Source organism: Nematolebias whitei, chromosome 10 (assembly GCF_014905685.2).
Source record: "Nematolebias whitei isolate Nwh7 chromosome 10, NemWhi1, whole genome shotgun sequence".
In the NCBI taxonomy this organism is placed as follows: domain Eukaryota; kingdom Metazoa; phylum Chordata; class Actinopteri; order Cyprinodontiformes; family Rivulidae; genus Nematolebias; species Nematolebias whitei.
This window is the reverse complement of record NC_056507.1, coordinates 5,066,580-5,086,024: the sequence shown is the minus strand read 5'-3', so window position 1 is coordinate 5,086,024 and position 19,445 is coordinate 5,066,580. Positions and strand designations below refer to the sequence as shown.

The 19,445-nt window shown below is 42.3% G+C and overlaps 3 protein-coding genes across 4 annotated transcripts in view; 1 reads left to right on the top strand and 2 right to left on the bottom strand.

Moving 5' to 3' along the window:
* mpi (mannose phosphate isomerase) overlaps window positions 1–4,277 on the top strand; it is a 10,235-nt gene extending 5,958 nt beyond the window's left edge. For both annotated transcript variants that reach the window (XM_037682536.1, XM_037682535.1), the window contains 3 exons: window positions 768–941; window positions 1,093–1,301; window positions 4,044–4,277. In XM_037682536.1, coding sequence (XP_037538464.1) covers window positions 768–941; window positions 1,093–1,301; window positions 4,044–4,262 — 602 coding nt within the window. In that variant the 3' untranslated portion in view covers window positions 4,263–4,277. The remainder of the gene's footprint in view (window positions 1–767; window positions 942–1,092; window positions 1,302–4,043) is intronic.
* A 4,454-nt stretch (window positions 4,278–8,731) lies between these two features.
* Window positions 8,732–13,600, bottom strand: LOC119415920 (DNA polymerase III PolC-type-like). Its single transcript, XM_037683088.1, has 2 exons — window positions 13,549–13,600; window positions 8,732–9,273 (listed from the first exon to the last, which is right to left on the bottom strand). Exons 1-2 carry the CDS (start codon window positions 13,598–13,600, stop codon window positions 8,732–8,734), a joined length of 594 nt encoding a protein of 197 aa, XP_037539016.1.
* A 2,002-nt stretch (window positions 13,601–15,602) lies between these two features.
* LOC119416085 (unconventional myosin-IXAa) overlaps window positions 15,603–19,445 on the bottom strand; it is a 128,130-nt gene continuing 124,287 nt past the window's right edge. Inside the window, exons 40-42 of the mRNA XM_037683262.1 lie at window positions 19,185–19,393; window positions 18,835–18,977; window positions 15,603–16,341 (exon numbers count right to left, since the gene is read on the bottom strand). Coding sequence (XP_037539190.1) covers window positions 15,956–16,341; window positions 18,835–18,977; window positions 19,185–19,393 — 738 coding nt within the window. The 3' untranslated portion in view covers window positions 15,603–15,955. The remainder of the gene's footprint in view (window positions 16,342–18,834; window positions 18,978–19,184; window positions 19,394–19,445) is intronic.

Here is a 19,445-nt window from a genome sequence, read left to right as displayed (position 1 = left end):
ACTTTCTATAGTCCACGTGTACTTTCTATAGTCCACGTGTACTTTCTTTAGGAGGAAAGACAAAAAACACGTGTTAAGATAAAAATAATTACAAATACAACCAGGAAGAGTAGAGCAAGTAAAGATGGCAGAAGAGTAAGAACATGTGGTCTATTTGTCTTCCAGTAGTCTAGGCCTATAGCAGCAGAACTAAGGGCTAGCTCATGAAACCCAAGCTGATACTAACTATAGGATTTATCAAAAAGGAAATACTTAAGTCTAATCTTAAAACTGGACAATGTGTCAGCCTCATTGACAGAAATTGGAAGTTGGTTCCACAGGAGAGGAGCCTGAGAACTGAAAGCTCTGCCTTCCATTCTGCTTTTGAAAACTCTAGGAACCACAAGTAAACCTGCACTCTGAGAGTGAAGTGCTCTGTTAGGAAAATATGTAACAATACGATCTGCAATAGGAGACTATAAAACTATCTGAAGGTAAATGTATGTTATTCATTGTGCCTGGCCTGGTGGGACAGTTTTGTTGTTTACCGCCACCAGGAGACGATGGGGTCACCAGCTGCATCGGAAACATGCGATCTTCATCTCCTCTCTACCAGATAGGACAGAGTCAGGGTAGAACTGTGGCTACGAGTGAAGATTACTTCTGTCTGGTGGAGGTAAAGGGCACATGTTTTCAGTGGAGATGGTCCCCATGGTCAGCAGCTGGATCCCTCTCACTATGACCGGTCAGGTTCCTTACACGTATAAGAAAATCTGTGGTTTGTTCAGGCGCAGCAGGGAAGGACACATCCCGCAGCGCTGGTGAGCTGTTGCTTCGCCTCCACTCCCAGTATCCTGGAGACGTTGGCTGCTTCTCCATTTACTTTCTCAACTATGTGGTTCTGAAACCGGGTCAGGCCATGTTCCTGGGAGCCAATGAACCTCATGCTTACATTTACGGAGGTCAGTGGGTCATTGTTTATTTTCTGTTTGTCTCATATCTGTACAAATTTAAATTTTATTTCCTGTGTGTCTGTTGGTGATCGTTGAAAACGCAACGTATAGTCGCGGTTAGCCAACCAAGCTCTAATTAACATTTTGTTTGCCCGTCTAGACTGTATCGAGTGCATGGCCTGCTCCGACAACACTGTGAGGGCGGGGTTGACACCCAAATACATCGACGTTAACACACTGTGTGAGATGTTGAACTACAAACCAGCACCCGTCTCCTCCAAAATCTTCCCCTGTGTCCAAGACCCCTCAGACCCCTGTGTAACCCTGTACAACCCCCCAGTGCCAGACTTCACTGTCCTAAAGATACAGGTATGCGAACTGCGTGTAAATCCGTCTCGTGTATAAATAAAAGTTGATTGAATGAAATATCCCTAAGATACATGCTGGTAGATGACACATTTCATCTCAGAGAGCTTTTCTGTCCTAAAGGAGACCGTCTTTGTAAGTTTATTCTTTTGTCTTAAGTCCATGGGTGATTAAGTATACCTATGCTATTCCTCAATCACATGCTCAAAGCACACTGCTGCAGGGGTGCACACACACGGCCTACGTGCACTGTACATATGTCCATCCCATGCAGAGATGATTTCCAAAATCCTGTACTACCGAGACTAATATGTTTTAGCTTGCGGCCTACATGAAGTCAAATAAATTCTGATTATATTGTGAATGCTTTTAACTTAAGGTGCCAAAGTCATACAGTTGTATCTACATGGCTGAAAAAAATAGACTTTTAATTTCCAAACTATACGTTGTTGTTTCTACTCACCACCACTAGATGGCAAACATATTTCTTTCATACTAATGTTTATTTATGTGGGCCATGTTCCTCGCCTCAACTGTTGAGGTGGCTGTCTTGATCTGTGGCCAAAAGATTGTTGGGGCTTCTTGTGGTGGCCATCCTCAAACTCTGTGATGGACACCCTGGGTTAGGGAGGCTGTCGAGCTGAAGGAGGAGTCCTATCGGGCCTTGTTGGCTGGTGGGACTCTGGAGGCAGCTGAGGAGTACCAGAGGACCAAGCGGTCTGCAGCCTTGGCTGTTGTTGAGGTAAAAGCTCGGATGTGGGAGGAGTTTGGTGAGACCTTGGATAAAGACTCTCTGTTGGCTCTGAGGAGATTCTGGCAAACCATCATGAGGTTGAGGAGGGGAAAGCAGCTCTCTACTAACACAGTTCAGTGAAGGTGTGGAGCTGTTGACCTGAACCAGTGATGTCGTTGGGAGGTGGAAGGAATACTTCTCAGACCTTCTCAATCCCACTGGCACGTCTTCCATGGAGGAAGCTGAGTCGGGGACTTTGGGGATGGTCTGTCCTTAACTGTGGCTGAGGTCACTGAGGTACTTAAAAAGCTTCGAGGCGACAGGGCTCCGGGGGTGGATGAGATTCACCCTGATTTCCTTGAGGCTCTGGATGTTGTGGGGCTGTCTTGGTTGACGCACCTTTGCAACATCGCGTGGACATCTGGGGCAGCGCCACTGGATTGGCAGACTGGTGGTGGTGATTCCCCTCTTCAAAAAGGGGGACTGGAGGGTGTGCTTCAATTACAGGGGCATCACTCTCCTCAGCCTCCCTGGTAAGGCTTATTCAGCGGTACTGGAGAAGAGAGTTCCGATCGTTGGTCAAACCTTGGATCCAGGTGGAACAATGCGGGTTCTGTCCTGGTTGTGGAACACTAGACCAGCTCTTTACCCTCACTAGGGTCCTCGAGGGGTCATGGGAGCTTGCCCATCCAGTCTACATGTGTTTTGTGGACTTGGAGAAGGCTTTTGACCGTGTTCCGGTGGGACTGGGACCCGTTGCTACGGGCTGTTCGGTTCATAAACAAGCGGGGCGAGAGTTCGGTTCTCGTCGTCAGTAAGTCGGACCCCTTCAGGGTGGGAGTTGTCACTGATTCTCTTCATAACTTTTATGGACAGAATTTCTCGTTGCAGACGGGGTCAGGAAGGGCGTTCGACGTAAAACAATTGTCAAATCTTTCGTGCGAGTTCGTTCGTTGTTGTGACCTGAAGACGGGAGCTGCCAGAAATTTTTTTAAGGCAATGAACTCTGAAATAAAACAACAAATACTGTGAGGGATGGGCCATGAATACAGGAGTCCCTCGCTACTCCAAAGTTCATTTATTGCGGATTCGCTCTATCGTGGTTTTTCAAAAATATGAGTGGACACGACACACAATTGCCCAATTTGATGGATGAGCCACATGATCGGCATGGAATTTTAATTTAAAATAAATTATTTTAATTATTTAGTACCTGCTGCACATTCGTGAAGCCCAGAACTGCAGACAAAGCTTCCTCCTGCTGCTTTGTGCAGCCCTTACTGAAGGATAAACTTCCTGCGGAGAAGTGGGCGTGGCCAAGAGCGCTTGCAGGAGGCAAAGAGCAGAGGAGGCAGGGAGCTGAAATCATGACGTCCTATTCTCTTTTAAAGCTTTAGAGTTTGAAAAATTGTTTAGAATATTGCAAGAGTGTGGGAAGGGTTTAAAATTCCTATATACATGTAAATAATAAAATAAACTTCTACTTACTACTTGTACTACTATTCCTACTTCGCGGTTTTTCACTTATCGCGGGTCTTCAGGGTACGGTCCCCCACGATAAACGAGGAACTACTGTACTTCCGTAGCTTCAGTTTTTAGAGTCCCAGTTGAATTTGCAGTACACTAATACTGTTTCATTTACAGTTGACCAAAAACAAAATAAATGTATAAAGTTCTGATCGTTCTGCTGCAAGTAATGATCATGACTTCAGTCCAAACTGGCGTAGTAATCATCTCTGCTGTAACAGGAGCAGATTCTCCTCCACCAGTAACGATCACCACCACCTGTGATGTCACCTGGGAGACGAGCCCATCTGAAGAGCTGCGGTCACGTTTCTGCTCACCTGCAGTTTTATTCCACAAATGATGGTTGCATTCAAACCTGAAATGTCACAAAATAAACCACCGCTTTTGTTAATGGTTTACCTTGAAGAGAACAGATGACTGTCTTTTGTGAACTGTGTAATTGTTCGCTTGATACTGTGGCTGAAGACTCTCCTGTCCGACTGCAGGTCCCGGCCTCGATGAACACCTACACAGTTGCTTCAGTGGACAGCGCGAGCATCCTCCTGGTGGTTGAAGGTGACGCTACAGCAACCTCTGCTGCCGCTTTTTCGGACCTCACAATGAGACGTGGGACGGTCCTCTTTGTCTCGGCCAATGAGAGTCTGTCCCTGCACATCACCTCGCCGTCAGGGATGACCCTGTTCAGAGCCTGCTGCCTCTTGTAGCTGGGACAGCTGTGTGTGACACCTTGTGCTACCTGCGTCTTTGTAGTCTGACGTCAGAAGTTCCTCAAAGCTGACGTCTTGATAGGTAGAAATAAAAACTGTGTTTTCAGATCCAGGTTTGAGCGCACCCATAGATGTTTTTAATTATAAACTCATCCAGCAGCTCGTACCGCTACTTGAAGTGTTTTTCTTCTAAAATATTCTTCAATAATCCAGTCCTGCAGAGTTTTTACTCCTGGTGGTTGTAACTCTATTTACCGTGCATGTATTGATGAAAATGCTGTTTTGTTAAAAAAACAAACAAACTGCATTTTCCAAGTTAAAAACTGGTGCTGGATTATGAACACAATAAAAATGAAAGCTGAAGCAGCAACAACACTTACACTTGATTATATTCAGGTTCCTGAATAGGCCTGTCACGATAACAGATTTTGCTGGGCGATTAATTGTCTCGGAAATTATTGCGATAAACAATATTGTTTTAAATTTGACAATAGTAATTAGTGTCAAAATTAAGAAGAATTGTTGGTTAATTTTTGTGTGTAGTGCCTTTTTGTGACCACTGGATGGCAGTATAAGACCGTTTGAACTGAAGGATGGATAGTGAGGGAGCGAGCAGCGTGTCTCTAAGAAAAATGGGAGGGAGGCCCCTTGACGTGACATGGGCTGTCTCTCGTTCCTATTTTTTGGTTCTCAAAATGGCGGATGCTTGGTGTGGTTTGAGCTCTTTAGCATGGAGCTTCGACGAGACAGAATTTTTTTTCCCCTGACCACCTGTTAGCTTAGCTCGTAGCTTAGCTGCTTTTAACGATCCAAAAATGCGATTTTGTTGGGTAAAACGGATTTTAATGAAAAGAGTGGGAGGGGTCAGTGAAGAGCAGCGGAGTTCAGCCTTTTGTCATCCAGTGTCTTCAGTAGAAAGAGAGAGACGAAGAAACGATCAAGCTGATAAATGAAAATTAGATCTATAATTTTAATTTATCATGCGATTAATTGATTTATTGTTTATCGCGACAGGCCTATTCCTGATGAAGTGAAGATTATGAAATCATAAATGTCACAAATCTATTTATTACTCTGTTTAAAGCATGACGTCAACTCAAAGTGGTAAATTAACTCTTTTTTTTTTTTACCAGCTATTTTAACGTTTAACCTGAAATTAAGATAATACTGAAACCAAATTTAGTTTAAAAAAATTAATTTACATATTTTGGACTAAAACAGTATTACCATGTTGAAGTCTAATCTGTTATAAGAGCCAGCAACAACATTAGTTTCTATTTTAACATTAGCTAAAACAAGATTCTGTAAAGAGAAAGGATAAAGTTATAATCTGTAACTGATGCCTGTGTATAATCTGTTTAAAGCACCCAGAGGGCTTTTTGTTGCTGCTGCAGTAATGAGTCGTTGTGAAATGGATCCTGCTGAGTTTGAAGTTTTGGACTGTTACTGTGCACATTTACTGTCTGGAAACTTTTCAAAGTGAGTGATTATTTTAAAAAAATAAAAATAAATGGTACATGAGCAGAGCCCAGAACTTTCTTTGTTTTATGAAACTAATCCATAAGAATTGTGAATGCCTGGTGGTGAAGACGTCTTGTTCAGTATGAATATTATTTATTTTTTGGCTCATTACTTGTGAACATTCTAAAATAAAAGGGATGATTCAGCCATTTTTAAGTGAGTTTTTGGGGAAAGTTATAAATAATTAGCTTATTACAGGTTGTAAATAATTTGATCAGTCTCATTTGGAAGAAATGCTAAGACCAAATTGTTGCCGTCTTTCAAAAAATCTAAACCATCTCTGTTTTCTTACGCTTTATGCACAAGTTTATATATTTCACACTAATGTTTACATTACATGGTTATTTGCATAGACTTCTATAAATTTATTCAGGAGTACAGTAGTCCCTCGATACTTCGCAGTTTGTTTATCGTGGACTCGTTCTATCGCGGTTTTTCATAAGACTGGACATGACACACATTTAGCTGATTGATGGATGAGCTGCACAATCAGCATAGAATTTTTATTTAAAATAAATTTCAAATTATTTAGCACCTGCTGCACCTTTGTGCACACGGCAGGATAAACTTCCTGCTGCAGCTGATCAGCTGATCTCCGTGCAGATTAAGTGAGCGTGGCCGAGAGCAGCCGTGACATTCTGTGCTTTTAGAGCATTTAGCCTTTAGAACTAAACCCAGTCTAAAGTGCTTTGAGTAGAAAGGTGAGTCCATTTATCATTTACATACGAGATGGGCTCTAAAATGAATCCGCAGGTGTTCCTACAATGAACTCAAATGTTGTCAACTAACTGATCAAAAGCTTCCAAAACCACAACATCCCATCTGCGCTTTCCCAATTGGGGCCTTTAAACAAAGACTTTAGAATCCTCTTTAGGGAGGCGACAGATGAGGTGCACACACGCACCATTTATGACGTTCCAACACCTCATGGCAACCTCCTGAGACTGTGCCGATCAGCTCTGCGAGGTGCTGGCCAACATCTTTAACTCCTCCCTCACGCTAGCAACAGTTCCCACCCACCTGAAGACCGCCACCATCATCCCACTTCCTTAGAGCTCTGCAGTGACTGGTCTGAATGAAAACTGGCCAGTAGCCCTCACCCTGACCCCGACAGTCAATGCTTTGAAACCCTGGTCATGACCCACATCAAAGCTAACATCCACATCAGTGAGGATGACTCACCAGACCCTGATGGACAAACTGCTCACACTAGGACTAAGCCCCTCCATTTGCAACTGGGTACTAGACTTTTTAACAAACAGACCACAGTTAGTGAGGATCCACGATTCTCCTCCTCCACCATAACCCTCAGCACTGGCTCTCCTCAGGGATGTGTGCTGAGCCCCCTCCTGTTTACTCTGCTCACGTATGATTGTGCAGTTGCCCATACAGGCTGTCACATTATAAAGTGTGCAGATGATACAGAGGTGGTGGGATGCATCACAAACAATGATGAGTCCAGCTACAGGCAGGAGGTGGAACACCTGGAGAGCCGGTGCAGGAAGAACAACCTTCACATCAATGTGAAGGAGATGAAGGAGATGGTCGTGGACTTCAAAAGGAACAAACACATCCCTCAGATAGGAGGTTGAGGAGAATTAAGTGTAGAACCACTAGACTGAGGAACAGCTTCTACCCTGAAGCTGTTAGACTCATCTCTAATCAGAATAATCAATGTGAAAAATCACTGTAATGCCACTTTGATCAGTGATATGTGCTGCTGATCATCCATGCTGCTGATCTCATGCTGCTGTATTCACTCGTACTCATCTGCTCATACACACTCATGTTCGTGCTGCTGTTGTTTGGCGTATTATTTTGCAATATTGTTGCTTTGCGTATTAGTTTATATCTTTTTTCATTCAACCTTTATTTAAACAGGTGAGTCCCTTAGATCCCTATTTACTGTTTCTTATTACACTTTATATTTTTCTTATATTTGGATGTAACTGGGACCCTGTGTACACAATTTCATTCCACCTCATGTACCACATTGATGCAAATGACAATACCGAACCTTAAAACTTGATGTATTTTTCCGTAAACAGCTTGTGATTTTTTAAAACATTCATTATTTCTTAATCTTACTCCATGGTGTTTCTGTACTACGTCTTGTTGCTGTGACCCCTGAATGTCCCCATTGTGGGATAGATTAAGTATTATGGGATTAACCTGTATAAATAAAGGTTGAATGAATTATCTTATCTCATGAGTCAAGTTTTCCAGGATAGTTTCCCAGATGGAAAAAAAAACAACATACTTGTTGTAAAACATGTTAGTTTCATTTATTGTGATTTCAAAGGGGTCCTTTTTATCCTTAATTTAAATCGTAAGAGTCCTCGTGACTCAATGAGACTAACATGTATAAATAAAGGTTGAATGAAAAAACAATTGTTTGCTCAGGTCTCTGCTATGAGTTGGTGTTTTAAACTCTCCTGTGCTAAAGGACTTTAAGACTTTCCACGAATCTTGTGACAAACTTTACATAAGTGTCTAATAGGAAATAATAAAAATTAAAAAATGTTAAATGTCAAACTTTCTTTGCAGACACGTTAGATCTATGTGCCAGTAGAGGTACTTCCCCCCGTGATAACTGATATTTGGTAGAAATAAAGAGTCGGTGAATTACAGTAAATAGAAGTTTATTAGTTGAAACAGAGAAAATTGAATCTAGTGTTGGTACCAAACACTTGTGAACACAGTGCACGTTACAGTAAACCATAATGCTACATGACTGAGTCCAGTGAACGACCATGACATACCAGTGAATCTGAGCTGTAACAAATTATTTCTGACACATCACACGAGATTTGAATAAACTATTCATGCGTTTATGGTGCTCACTTATCTGAACGTGCAAGATAAAAATAAAATTGGAAAGAACTTAAATCTCAAGTCATTTTTTTTTTTTTTTGGGAAACATTTGAAAAGAAAAATCTTCTTTCTTAATAAAAGCATCCAACCCCTCTAAAGCTGGAGCATAAAATGTCGCCGTTGTTGGGGCTCCATCTCTTGTACAGCTTCTGCAGCATCCTGGCATCCTCCAAAGCATTATGGGCGTTGTAGGACATTCTCAGAAAGTGTTGAACCATATACTCCTGAGAATGTCGGCTCAAACGGGGGTAAAGATGTTTGCTCAACAGGAAAGTATCCAGAAATCCAGATACCACCTGCTGGAACTGCTGCAGCAGGGAGTGCCTTCGCAGCACTCTGGTGAGCACAGGAGCGTCAAAGCGCTTTGCACCGTGGGCCGCCAGCAGGACTGGGCGTCTGAAGGAACGCAGGAAGGAGATGAAGGAGTTGAGAACCTCGGTGAGGGGAACGGTTTCAACAGGTTTATCGTGAAGGAACAGGCCGTCGGGTCTGACTGTGAAGCCTGTGACCTGCTTGGCGCTCGGAGTCATGGCCTGGCGTGGGAGGGTGTACTTGTTAAAGACATTCTCCTCGTAGACAGCGGCCACTTGGATGATGTCACACGATGAGGTGTCTAAAAGAAACGAAGCAGGAAACATTAAGTCCTTTCATTCATTTTCAACTACTTGTTTAAAAATGGGAGATGGACAGTGCATGTGAGAGAAACACAGACGTCCCTTTTGTCATCCGTGCTCAAGCATATTGTGTGAAATCCAAGGATTAAAGCAAAAAAAATAAAATAAAAATCTTGACTGAATTTTTTCTAAACCTCGAGGTTACGGTGACGTCAACGGGTGATGCTTAGCTTAGCTTAGCTTAGCTTAGCATTGTTTAGTGTTAGTCATCCTCTCCTGTTTGTTGGGTAGAGTTGCAAAATAGTCTTTACTGTATAAATTTCTACCTAGAAGGCCGATTTAAAAGTTCTACTTAGGCCTGTCGCGATAAACAATAAATCAATTAATCGCATGATAGATGAAAATTATCGACCTCATTTTCATTTATCGGCTTTATCGTTTATTCGTGTCTCTCTTGTTCTACTGAAGACCTCCCTCTTGGCGAAGCTCCAAAATTCACGGTTGAAACCCGTGAATTCGTGTAAAAAGTTGTTTTTCTCTGCAAAAAGAAGCTGAGAACTTGTTTACTGATTTTTTTATTAAAAGCGTTGTGTAAAAAATGCTAAAGAGCTCAAACCACATAGAGCGTCCTCCATTTTGAGAACCGAAGAGAGACAGCCCATGTCAAGTCAAGGGGCCTCCCTCCCATTAGAGACACGCTGCTCGCTCCCTCACTATCCATCCTTCAGTTCAAACAGACTTATACTGCCATCCAGTGGTCAAAAAAGTAGTGTTGTTAGATACCAGGATTTTCTGGTCCGATAAGATACCGGGTAAAATCCATGCAAGTATCGGTGGTATCGATACCGACACTTTTGCAAATACGCCTAATGTGTCAGGTAAACCTAAAAAAAACAGTGTATTCAAATCAAAGTTGCATAAAGAATGCAAGACAAAGTAATTAATTTATTTTAAACTCAGGAGTATGTTGAGGTAGTGTCCTCGTTTAGTCTGAGCTTATAAAACAAACAGGACATCATATAAAATATGTGAAAATGTTTTTTCAAACAATAAAAATAAGAAAAATCATAAAACTATTAAAATAAATAATTAAATAGACTATTAAGTAATGAGATATGTTTAAGGTAATGTTATATTTTTAGACAAGATCTCAATAGTTTAGTTACTTTCCACCATCTTCCTGTTAATGATATGCATTACCTGAAATGACTGAAGCATCAAAATTATCGATATCTTGATTTAAACATCGATTCCAGAGCGAACCGGTATATCGATAGTATCGATATTTTAATATTGATTCGCACATCACTACTACATGCAAAACTAATTAAACATTTCTTTTTAAATTTGACATTACTAATTATTGTCAAATTTCAAACAACATTATCGTTTATCGCAATAATTTCTGAGACAATTAATCGCCAAGCAAAATGTGTTATCGTGACAGGCCTAGCTCTACTGAGCATGCTCAAAACTGTTTAATAAAGCCAGGCAGCTTTCACAGGAATAAACGGAGCGCCATATTTTACCTGTGTAGTGAGTCACGTGTAAACTTGTACATGTAAAATTGGGAACAGGTCTCAATGGTTTCATTCGATGTCACCAATGATTCATGTTATACACAGAAAGAAACTGTTGTAGTGAACTCCTTTCATCAGTTTCTTTTCACATGAATGAAAAGTGAAACTGAAGGAACACTTTTGTTTATTGACATAAACACACAGAATGTCAGATCAGTTGTTTCTTTTTCCAGCTCAGGGTGACCACTGACGTCCGCCAGGCGGCAAAAAGCATTCAGGAAGTAGCAGTAGAGATTCTCAGGAACAAAAACCGAGAGTCCACTTCAGAAAAACAGCAGTAAAATAAAAGTACTCCAACTAACTGAATAAATGTGTAACTTGTAGGTCTGAACTGGACTTTATTTAATTGAGATCAGTTGTTTCGCTACAGTCCTGAATTGGCAGAAGGTTTTCTGGAATGGTGGCACAACCTGCAAGTGTGAGCCGTGGCCGTACAGACTAATGACACAAACATTTCCTGTTTTGCCAAATATGGGATGGCATCAAGTGCAAAGATCAAGTCATTTAATTCTCAGCACTGAAACAAAATCTGCTTCTAGACTCAGTTTCAGAGTTGCTTAAGAGCTAAGTACCTGAGTCTGGGTGTGTGCATGTGTCATCACGATGAACTGTCTGATAGGGATCACACAGACGGGTTGGAGTGATCAGATTTTATCAACACATCATCATCACAGCTTCAGCAGCCATAATAATGCTGTGCAGCTGAAAATTAGCACAGGTCGGCAGTGTTTGGGGGTCCTAAGCAGGATATGCTTCAGGGGCTCTACATAAGTAGACAGTGAAAGATCTACAAAACAATATGCCTTACATCAAAGTTCACGCTCAATAATCCAGGTAGAAAAATCCAACAACGTTAAGATGGTTTCCTTTTGTTGAAACGTTTCGTCTTTCATCCAAAAGACTCGTTCTGTCCGAGGAGCCGCAACAAACTCAGTCTTATGAATAGCACCTTCTCATAGTGGGTCAACCAGTTTGATGGTGCTCAGATGGTTTCTGGAGTCTTATGCAAATATAAACCTTATGAATTACATTTAACCTCTATGAGCATGGTGAGTGGTGTAGATTACTGCTAACTGAGCACTCATCAGAATTAGTAAATGGACTGTACTTGTATAGTACTTTTCTATCTTATCAAGGTACTCAAAGTGCTGTACAACACAATCTGTGTCTTCATTTACCCATTCACTCTACTAGATCTCTACAAGGCTAATCTGAATGTGTAGAGCCCAATCAGTGCTTTATCACATTCATACACCATTGAATTAATTAATTCCCTTTTTCATATCTAAGCAACGGGGGCAGCGCATCTTAGAAGCTGCACCCCCGGACACTTCTGTCCGTCTTCAGGACGGCTGTACGGAAAGTAATTTTGTTGTACTTCACTGTGCAAGGATAAAATAAAAGTATTCGGATTCTAAATTGTCCCTAGGTGAGAGTGAGAGAGTGGTTGGTTGTTTGTGTCCCTGTGATCTCCGGGGTGTCCCCGTCTCTCGCACAGTGACTGCTGGATATGGGCACCAGTGACCCCCATGACCCGAGAAAGGAAGAAGCGGGTAAAAGATGATGTCACATGACATGACGTGACATGATGGTCATATTTGTTAAATACGTAAAGTTTTTTTTTTCTTTTCTAAATCACGCTTTACATTGATTTTCTTAGAACTGGGGAGCGTTACTTTTAAATTGTATACTGGGATGAAATGGTTTGGGTGTCTTTAATCTGACCACAGGGCATTTTTAAAAGTTAACGTCTTTGTCTCCGTGTGCATTTACCAACTGTAATTTTTCCCACAAGTCACACAAAGAAGCTGTTTTCAGCAGCTATGGCTGAGTGGTTAGAGCAGTTGTCCTCCAGTGCGAGAGTTGGGGGTTCGATTCCACCAGCAGTGACAGTCGAAGTGCAAGACACTGAACCCCCATATACTCACCATTATTCGTCCATTTAATAAATATAAATAACTAGACAAATTGTATTTCCTGTGAAAATGCAGAATGAATGTTTATTGCAGGAGAACTTGCTGGAAAACAGCTGAAATTAGCTAAAACATGCTGAAATGTAGCTGAAATGGAAGAACAAGCCTAAGTTAGCAGAAGAAAGCAGAAAAAACACATATTTGCTGAATTATGTTTAAATAATCAGAAATTGGCACAAAAAATAGGAAATTAGCTAAAAAAAAGAAGACTTAAATTGGAAAAAGAAATTCTAAAACGTTGTTGAAAAGGCAGAAAGAAGCTTAAACTACCAGAAGGGAGTGGAAAGAGCTGAAATAAGCTAAAAAAATAAAACGGAATTAGCAAAAAAAGCTAAAGTTACCATAAAACTGCCAAATAGTAACTGAAATAAGCAAAACTAGCAGAAATAAGCTGAAATGAGCAGAAAGACGTTCATTAGGCTGAAGGTAAAAATTACCACCAATAACTTGAATTTATCTGAAAATAGAAGGAAACTGGATCACAGCAGAGTGATGCTTCATGAACCTTCAGATTATTATTGTGCTTCAATTGACCATCAGCTGATTTTTAAAGATCTGAGACCAAAGAAAACATCAGTTGATTCTGAGCTGAGGTCAAAGTGTTTCAGGTTTTAAATCAAAGATGAAATATTTTTGTTGGTTTGGGTAAACCAGCTTTAATTTAAAAAACAGATTATTGCATTAATTAGTTAAATAATTTAAGCTGACAGAAGCACTTTACCTAATCCTGTGGTCTCCAGGTCGAAGAACACGATGATTCTGTCCTCGGCCATCTGCAAAGTCCACAACATGAACCGCGAGTCCAAACAAAACCTGCCGACTTCAGGTCAGGTTCAACGGGTCTTCAGCTGATCCTGGGACAGATGTGAAACCAGATGTGCTGAAGAACCAGTCCCGTCTCGTTTTATAGACTCTGAGCTGATGGAGCTGCTTTCATTTCCACAGAAGAGAAACAGACGATTCTGATTCACAGAGAACGAGACTCAACTCCTGCAGGTGACATGTTGACAACACAACATTACACAACAGTGACAACACAACTACACCACTGCGGTGCCGGAGCCGAGTGGAGGTTCACTTTACCACAGTCACTGTGAAGCAGGAACTTTCCCGCCCTGTTTGGTTTCGTTTACTCTCAGCCGGCTGGTTGTCAAGGCAACGGGGCTGACACGGAAGTTGGTCAATCAGAGTCTGTTCGGTTTCTTTTCTGCTACTCGCTTCTGGAGAAAAAATAAAAAAAAGCTACAGTATTTCATAAACACAACGGGGAAAATACGAACGTTAATAAGAGATTATAATTTAAACAACATAAGATTCAGAACTTTCAGTGCAAGAAATGCAGGACGGTAACAAAAATCATCACAGCTCACAGGAGGGTTGACTGCATTTTTGTTTTTTTAATAAGCAGCTGAATTTCCCCATAAAGTCTTTTTTTCTCTTACAACCATAGACATGTTTATATTATTAAAAAGCAACAAAAAAAAAATTACAAATTGCACCGTATACATTTATGACGATGTCCAGAGTGGCGAGGACGAACAGATGCAACACTTTCCTCACATTTTCTTTCTTCATCCTGCTTCCCAGCTCAGAAATGACCGACCGGGCGTGGACTGTTAAAATGTTGCTATGGTCACGAAAGGATAATATATCCTGTTTTTAATTTAACATTTTTTTTTTTTTAAACTAATGTACATCGCAAAAATCATGATCATAAATAGTACATACACGGCGTATAAAAGAACAAAAACAGAAAGCAAGGCATGCCTTCCAGTGACAGGTACATTCACTTTTTCTTTTTTTAAAGCTTTTTTTAAATATATTTTTATCCAGAATGTCATGAATACACACCACAAACATCATCCCATCCCATTACAGTTAATGTAGCTTTTTTCATTATATTGTCAAAAAAAAAAAAAAAAAAAAAACGCTCCTGAAAGTGCTCAAACGTGATCAAAGACCAGAAGCGTGGAGGACGTCGGCACGACCGCTGCCAAGCTACAGGAAGAGAATCTGGACGGGCGGAGCTCAGTTTATGTTTGTCCGTTTGGTTAACGTGGATTAAATGCTACTTTTCACATCTGCGGAGATTAGAGCTACTGTTCGGCTGAGAAAGGAGAACATTTAGGAACAACAGACGGTTTGAGTGCGGATGAATGCAAGAATTTAAATTACTTTAGTGACGTTTGGTATAAGTCGGTGGCTGATGACGTTTTTCACCCGCACAGGAGTGTAAGAGAAGCTACACATGTGGACGCACGAAGATGAAGAAAGAAAACAAATGGCTTTCATCAGAACAAAAAACAAACATTTGACATCAAAAACACTTACAATACAATAATTATTTACATAAAAAATTCAAGTCCTGACGCAGTAACACTGATGGTTCTGAATTTAACAGAAGGAAAAACTTCTCGTCGCAGAAAAAACAAAAACACTTGTGGCTGACGGGACATTTTGCTCCTCACGTTCTCGTAGTGCCGTCAGCTTTTCCTTCTTATAGTTCTCACGAGCACGCCCAAAACTGGCACTGAACTGCAGGGAAAACAGAAAAACAACAACCCGACCGAGTAAACTCGGCACACAAACGGAACAAAAAGTGGAACCTGAATGTTTGACACTTTACAAAACCAGGAAAAATGTACAATGAACGACCACTGGACTCTATGTACACCTGTTCCCTCTGTCACAACAACAACAATAACAACAAAGAGTTTGACAGTCTCCTGTAAGCGATGTGATGATGTAAACATGAAAAGCAGACTTGGAGCTGCGTTCAGTCAGTATGGCTACATTTCTTCTGGGTGCTTGAACCACCGGCCCACATGCTAACAAAATAAAGACGTGGCGCTGTAAGATTTGGCTTCGCAGAGGGTTTTGTTCCCAACCGCCCTCTGTTGGACCTGCAGCGGCTCCGATCAGCTGCGCTCGAGCGCCACGTTGTTTACGAGTCCTCTTCCTGTGCCCGTCTGCTGCTGCGGGTCCGTCGGGCCCTCCGCCCTCACAGCTTTTTGTTTAAAGTGGACCGGAGGAGGATGGTACCGGCACTGAGGAAGGCCTTCTGTCAAACCCTCGCTCAGTCTTTTTCCTTTCAAACACACCTTCCTACGCTTCAAACCTTCTCGCCGTCACACCACGAACTCGTTGCTGCCGTACAGAACCAGCTGCTGGGGCCCCGAGCCGAAGTCCGACTCTCTCCGGTGGCTTCCCGAGGAGTCGCGCGGCGAGCTGCGGCTCAGCCTGAGCCTGTGCCGAGTCTTTCCAGGCTTCTGGCCGCCCTCTGGCTCAGCCAGCGGGGCCCCCAGCCCGCAGGACGTGAGCAGGGGCCCCGAGGAGGAGGAGCGGAAGCGGTAATGAGGGGACGGGGAGCTGGAGGTGATGGAGGAGAGAGAGGAGGAAGGGTGATAGGAGGAGATGGTGGAGGTGGAGTCGGCGGAGTCCTGGGAGTCGGGCTGGCGACGCAGAGCCCGCCTGCTTTTTGCCTCCGACTTCCTGGATCGGAACGTTCCACGTTCTGCAGAGAGAGGGCACGAGCGGGATTGAACAGCTGCTGGAAGAGACAAATACAAACTCAGTAACAACCAGCAGCCAGAACTCCTCTGCCTCGCTTCGGCTATTCTACAAACACGCGCTGAAACATTACGTATAAAACAAAAGTACCGTATATCTCGGACTATAAGGCGCACTTGACTCAGCAGTGAGCCGCACCTTTTAAATCAGGCTGAGCTTACGGACCGCGAACAGATTTTATGTGACACAAGATGCTCAGAAATCTGTCCAGATGTTTTAGTTTCACGTAACGCACCTCATGATCCGGTGCGCCTTACAGCCCGAAAAATACGGTGGTTGTAGTGACAGATGTGATTTGTTGTGCCGTAAACTCAACCTACAAATTGAAGATGAGCAGAACTTGCGCCTCTTTTCGTTACTCTCGACATCAGGAAAACCTTTGACTTCGTCCTAACTGGTCAATATGTGGATGTGTAATGGGATCCAGTGTTTTCCACTACCATTATAGACGTGGGGCGCCCCGCCCTGTCAACAGAACCCAACACCCCCACCCCGATGACAACCGTCGGTATTGATGTAGCGCGGGGGACGCAATACAAACGTGCTAGCAAAAACGCTACTGACATACCGCTCTGCCCCCCCCCCTCGATAATTACTGGCAGTGGTGGAGAAAGTACTTAAGTAAAAGTACAAATAAACAGACAAAAATGTACTCTAGTAAAAGTACCACATTAACATTTTTACTTAAGTAAAAGTCAAAAAGTACTTGGATTACCTAATCTGGTCTACAATATCATTAAGTATTCCTACTGTGTGTATATTTTCTGTAATACATTAATAGTGTCGAGTCATTTTAATGAACGATGCTGCAGATAATACATGTTTTTATTGTGTTTACTCTGTGACACCGTGCACACTTGGACTTGTGATTCTGTGTGTCAGTATTTCAGGGATGACCTGCAGAGTTAAATGTCATTAAGCAAAATAAGAAAGAGGAATGATTATAACCTTTGAAAGTTTCTATTTAACACAAAACAAAACCAATGTGTCATTTTAACTGCAGTAAACACATTTAAGTAAAAGTTGTTCGTTTAAAAAAAGGAGCATTAGACCTGACAAAGGAACATCTGATCATTTCAACTCCAGTTTGTCATCAACTCCAGTTAAAACACTGTTTAAACCTTGTAATGGGTCAATGGTGAACAATATTTTAACTTCCTGACACCATTTTCAAAACTTGGACCTGAGTGTCGAGACATTTGGAGACATCTCTCGTCTCCTAACATCCATGAACCGACACATTTTAATATTGCAGCAAGAATTTCTTGCTCAAGTTCAGAAGAAGTTGGTTTTCAAAGTTTTTGAGTCCAGTCTGGTTCTTCTGGGAGAGAGAATCTGTCCTGCTGTACTGAACAGTCTTTCAATAATCTTTCAATAATCTTTCAATAAGACCATGGGTGGTGCGTATCTTCTGGCTGACTCTCTGCGCTGGAAAACATTTTGGGTGTGTTAGTGGTGCTGTGGGTGCTCCCAGCTCAGTGACATATATACTAGAATATACGTCATTGGTCCAGCTCTTCTTGAAGGTGGGTCTAACGTTACCTGTCCACTTTGCAGTGATTCACTGGACCAACTCTCCTCTCACCACTCGTTACTTTCAAACTAACGAACAAATAAAAAACTGTAACGTGAATGCAACTTGTAACACTTTATAGAAATGTAGTGTAGTAGAAAGTACAGATACTTAATGTAAAATGTAGTGGAGTAAAAGTTGAAAGTACCCACGTTTAAGTAAAGTACAGATACATGAAAAATGTACTTAAGTACAGTAATGAAGTACTTGTACTTCGTTACATCCCACCACTGATTACCGGCAGCAATGTAGTGTTAAAGACAAATGTGGCACCCCCCGTCAATAAAAAATAAAATATAACGAGCGTCACCTCCACGGGGACTGATCTAGGGGAAACACTGGAATATTATTTAAGATATCTCTTTAGTTTGATGATGCAGAATTAGACGCCGTTTTTCTTTAGCTAACCTTAACTGCTAATGCTAAACGCTAACCTTTATTTACGCCTTCCTATCACCTGCAGCACCTTTCTGCTACACAGTCCGAGCGTTCCGTGAAAGAATGCGCATCGCCCGCTGCCTTTCATGCCACGTTTCAAACTATGATCACATTATGTTGGGAAAAGAGAACGTCGGTCAAACTATGAACATAACGTTATCAGAATTATCACAGTCTCGTGTAAAATCTGAGCGGATCCGTGCTGAGATCATGTGATGTGAAGGACCGTCTTTGGGTTTCTGAGCTACGATGGCTGCAGCAGCCATTTGAACCAGACTGACCCCAACAGGTTAGCAGTTGTAGTCGACCCCAGTGATTACTTAAAGTCCATATATTTTCACGTGCTTTTCGGTGCCAGGTGACAATCGAACCGTAAATATAAACTCACTAAGTTTAAGAGCCTGTGTAACGCTCAAACACACACACCAGAGGGGTCGGACGTGGCTCCCTCCGTCTCCATGGTGATGTTCTCGGAGCTGTCCGCGGTGCCGATGGAGGCCTCGGATTCAGGCGTCTCATCGTCCGACGCCCGCGGCTCCAAGATCAGCATCTCGTACGTCAACTCCTCCCTGCCACAACACCAGCAGTTAGAATGATGTTCCTGCACAGTAAACTTTCAGCCTGATCCTCTCAACACACGCGAGTTCGTTAATGCCCTGCCCATGAGACAAGCCACAATGCTTGTCTCATGAGCAGACAAAAATCATTATGGCTTTATGAGTCATGTAACTGTGACAAGTGGAAAAAATCGTAATTCAGCTTGATCAACAACGTACTTCTCTTTTTGCAGACTCTCGATCTGCTCGGTGAGAATTTGCTCCTCCTGCTGCATCGCCAGCTGCTGCTGCTCGTTCAGCCCCACCTCAGCTGCATCTTCATCACCTCCTCCTCCTCCTGCAGACTCTCCTTCGCTCACAGAGGGAGCTTTGGGGCTCAGAGGAGGTGAGGGCACGAGGGTGCAGCTCTGCCGGACACGACCTCTGCTCTACAACACACACACACACACACACACACACACACACACACACACACACACA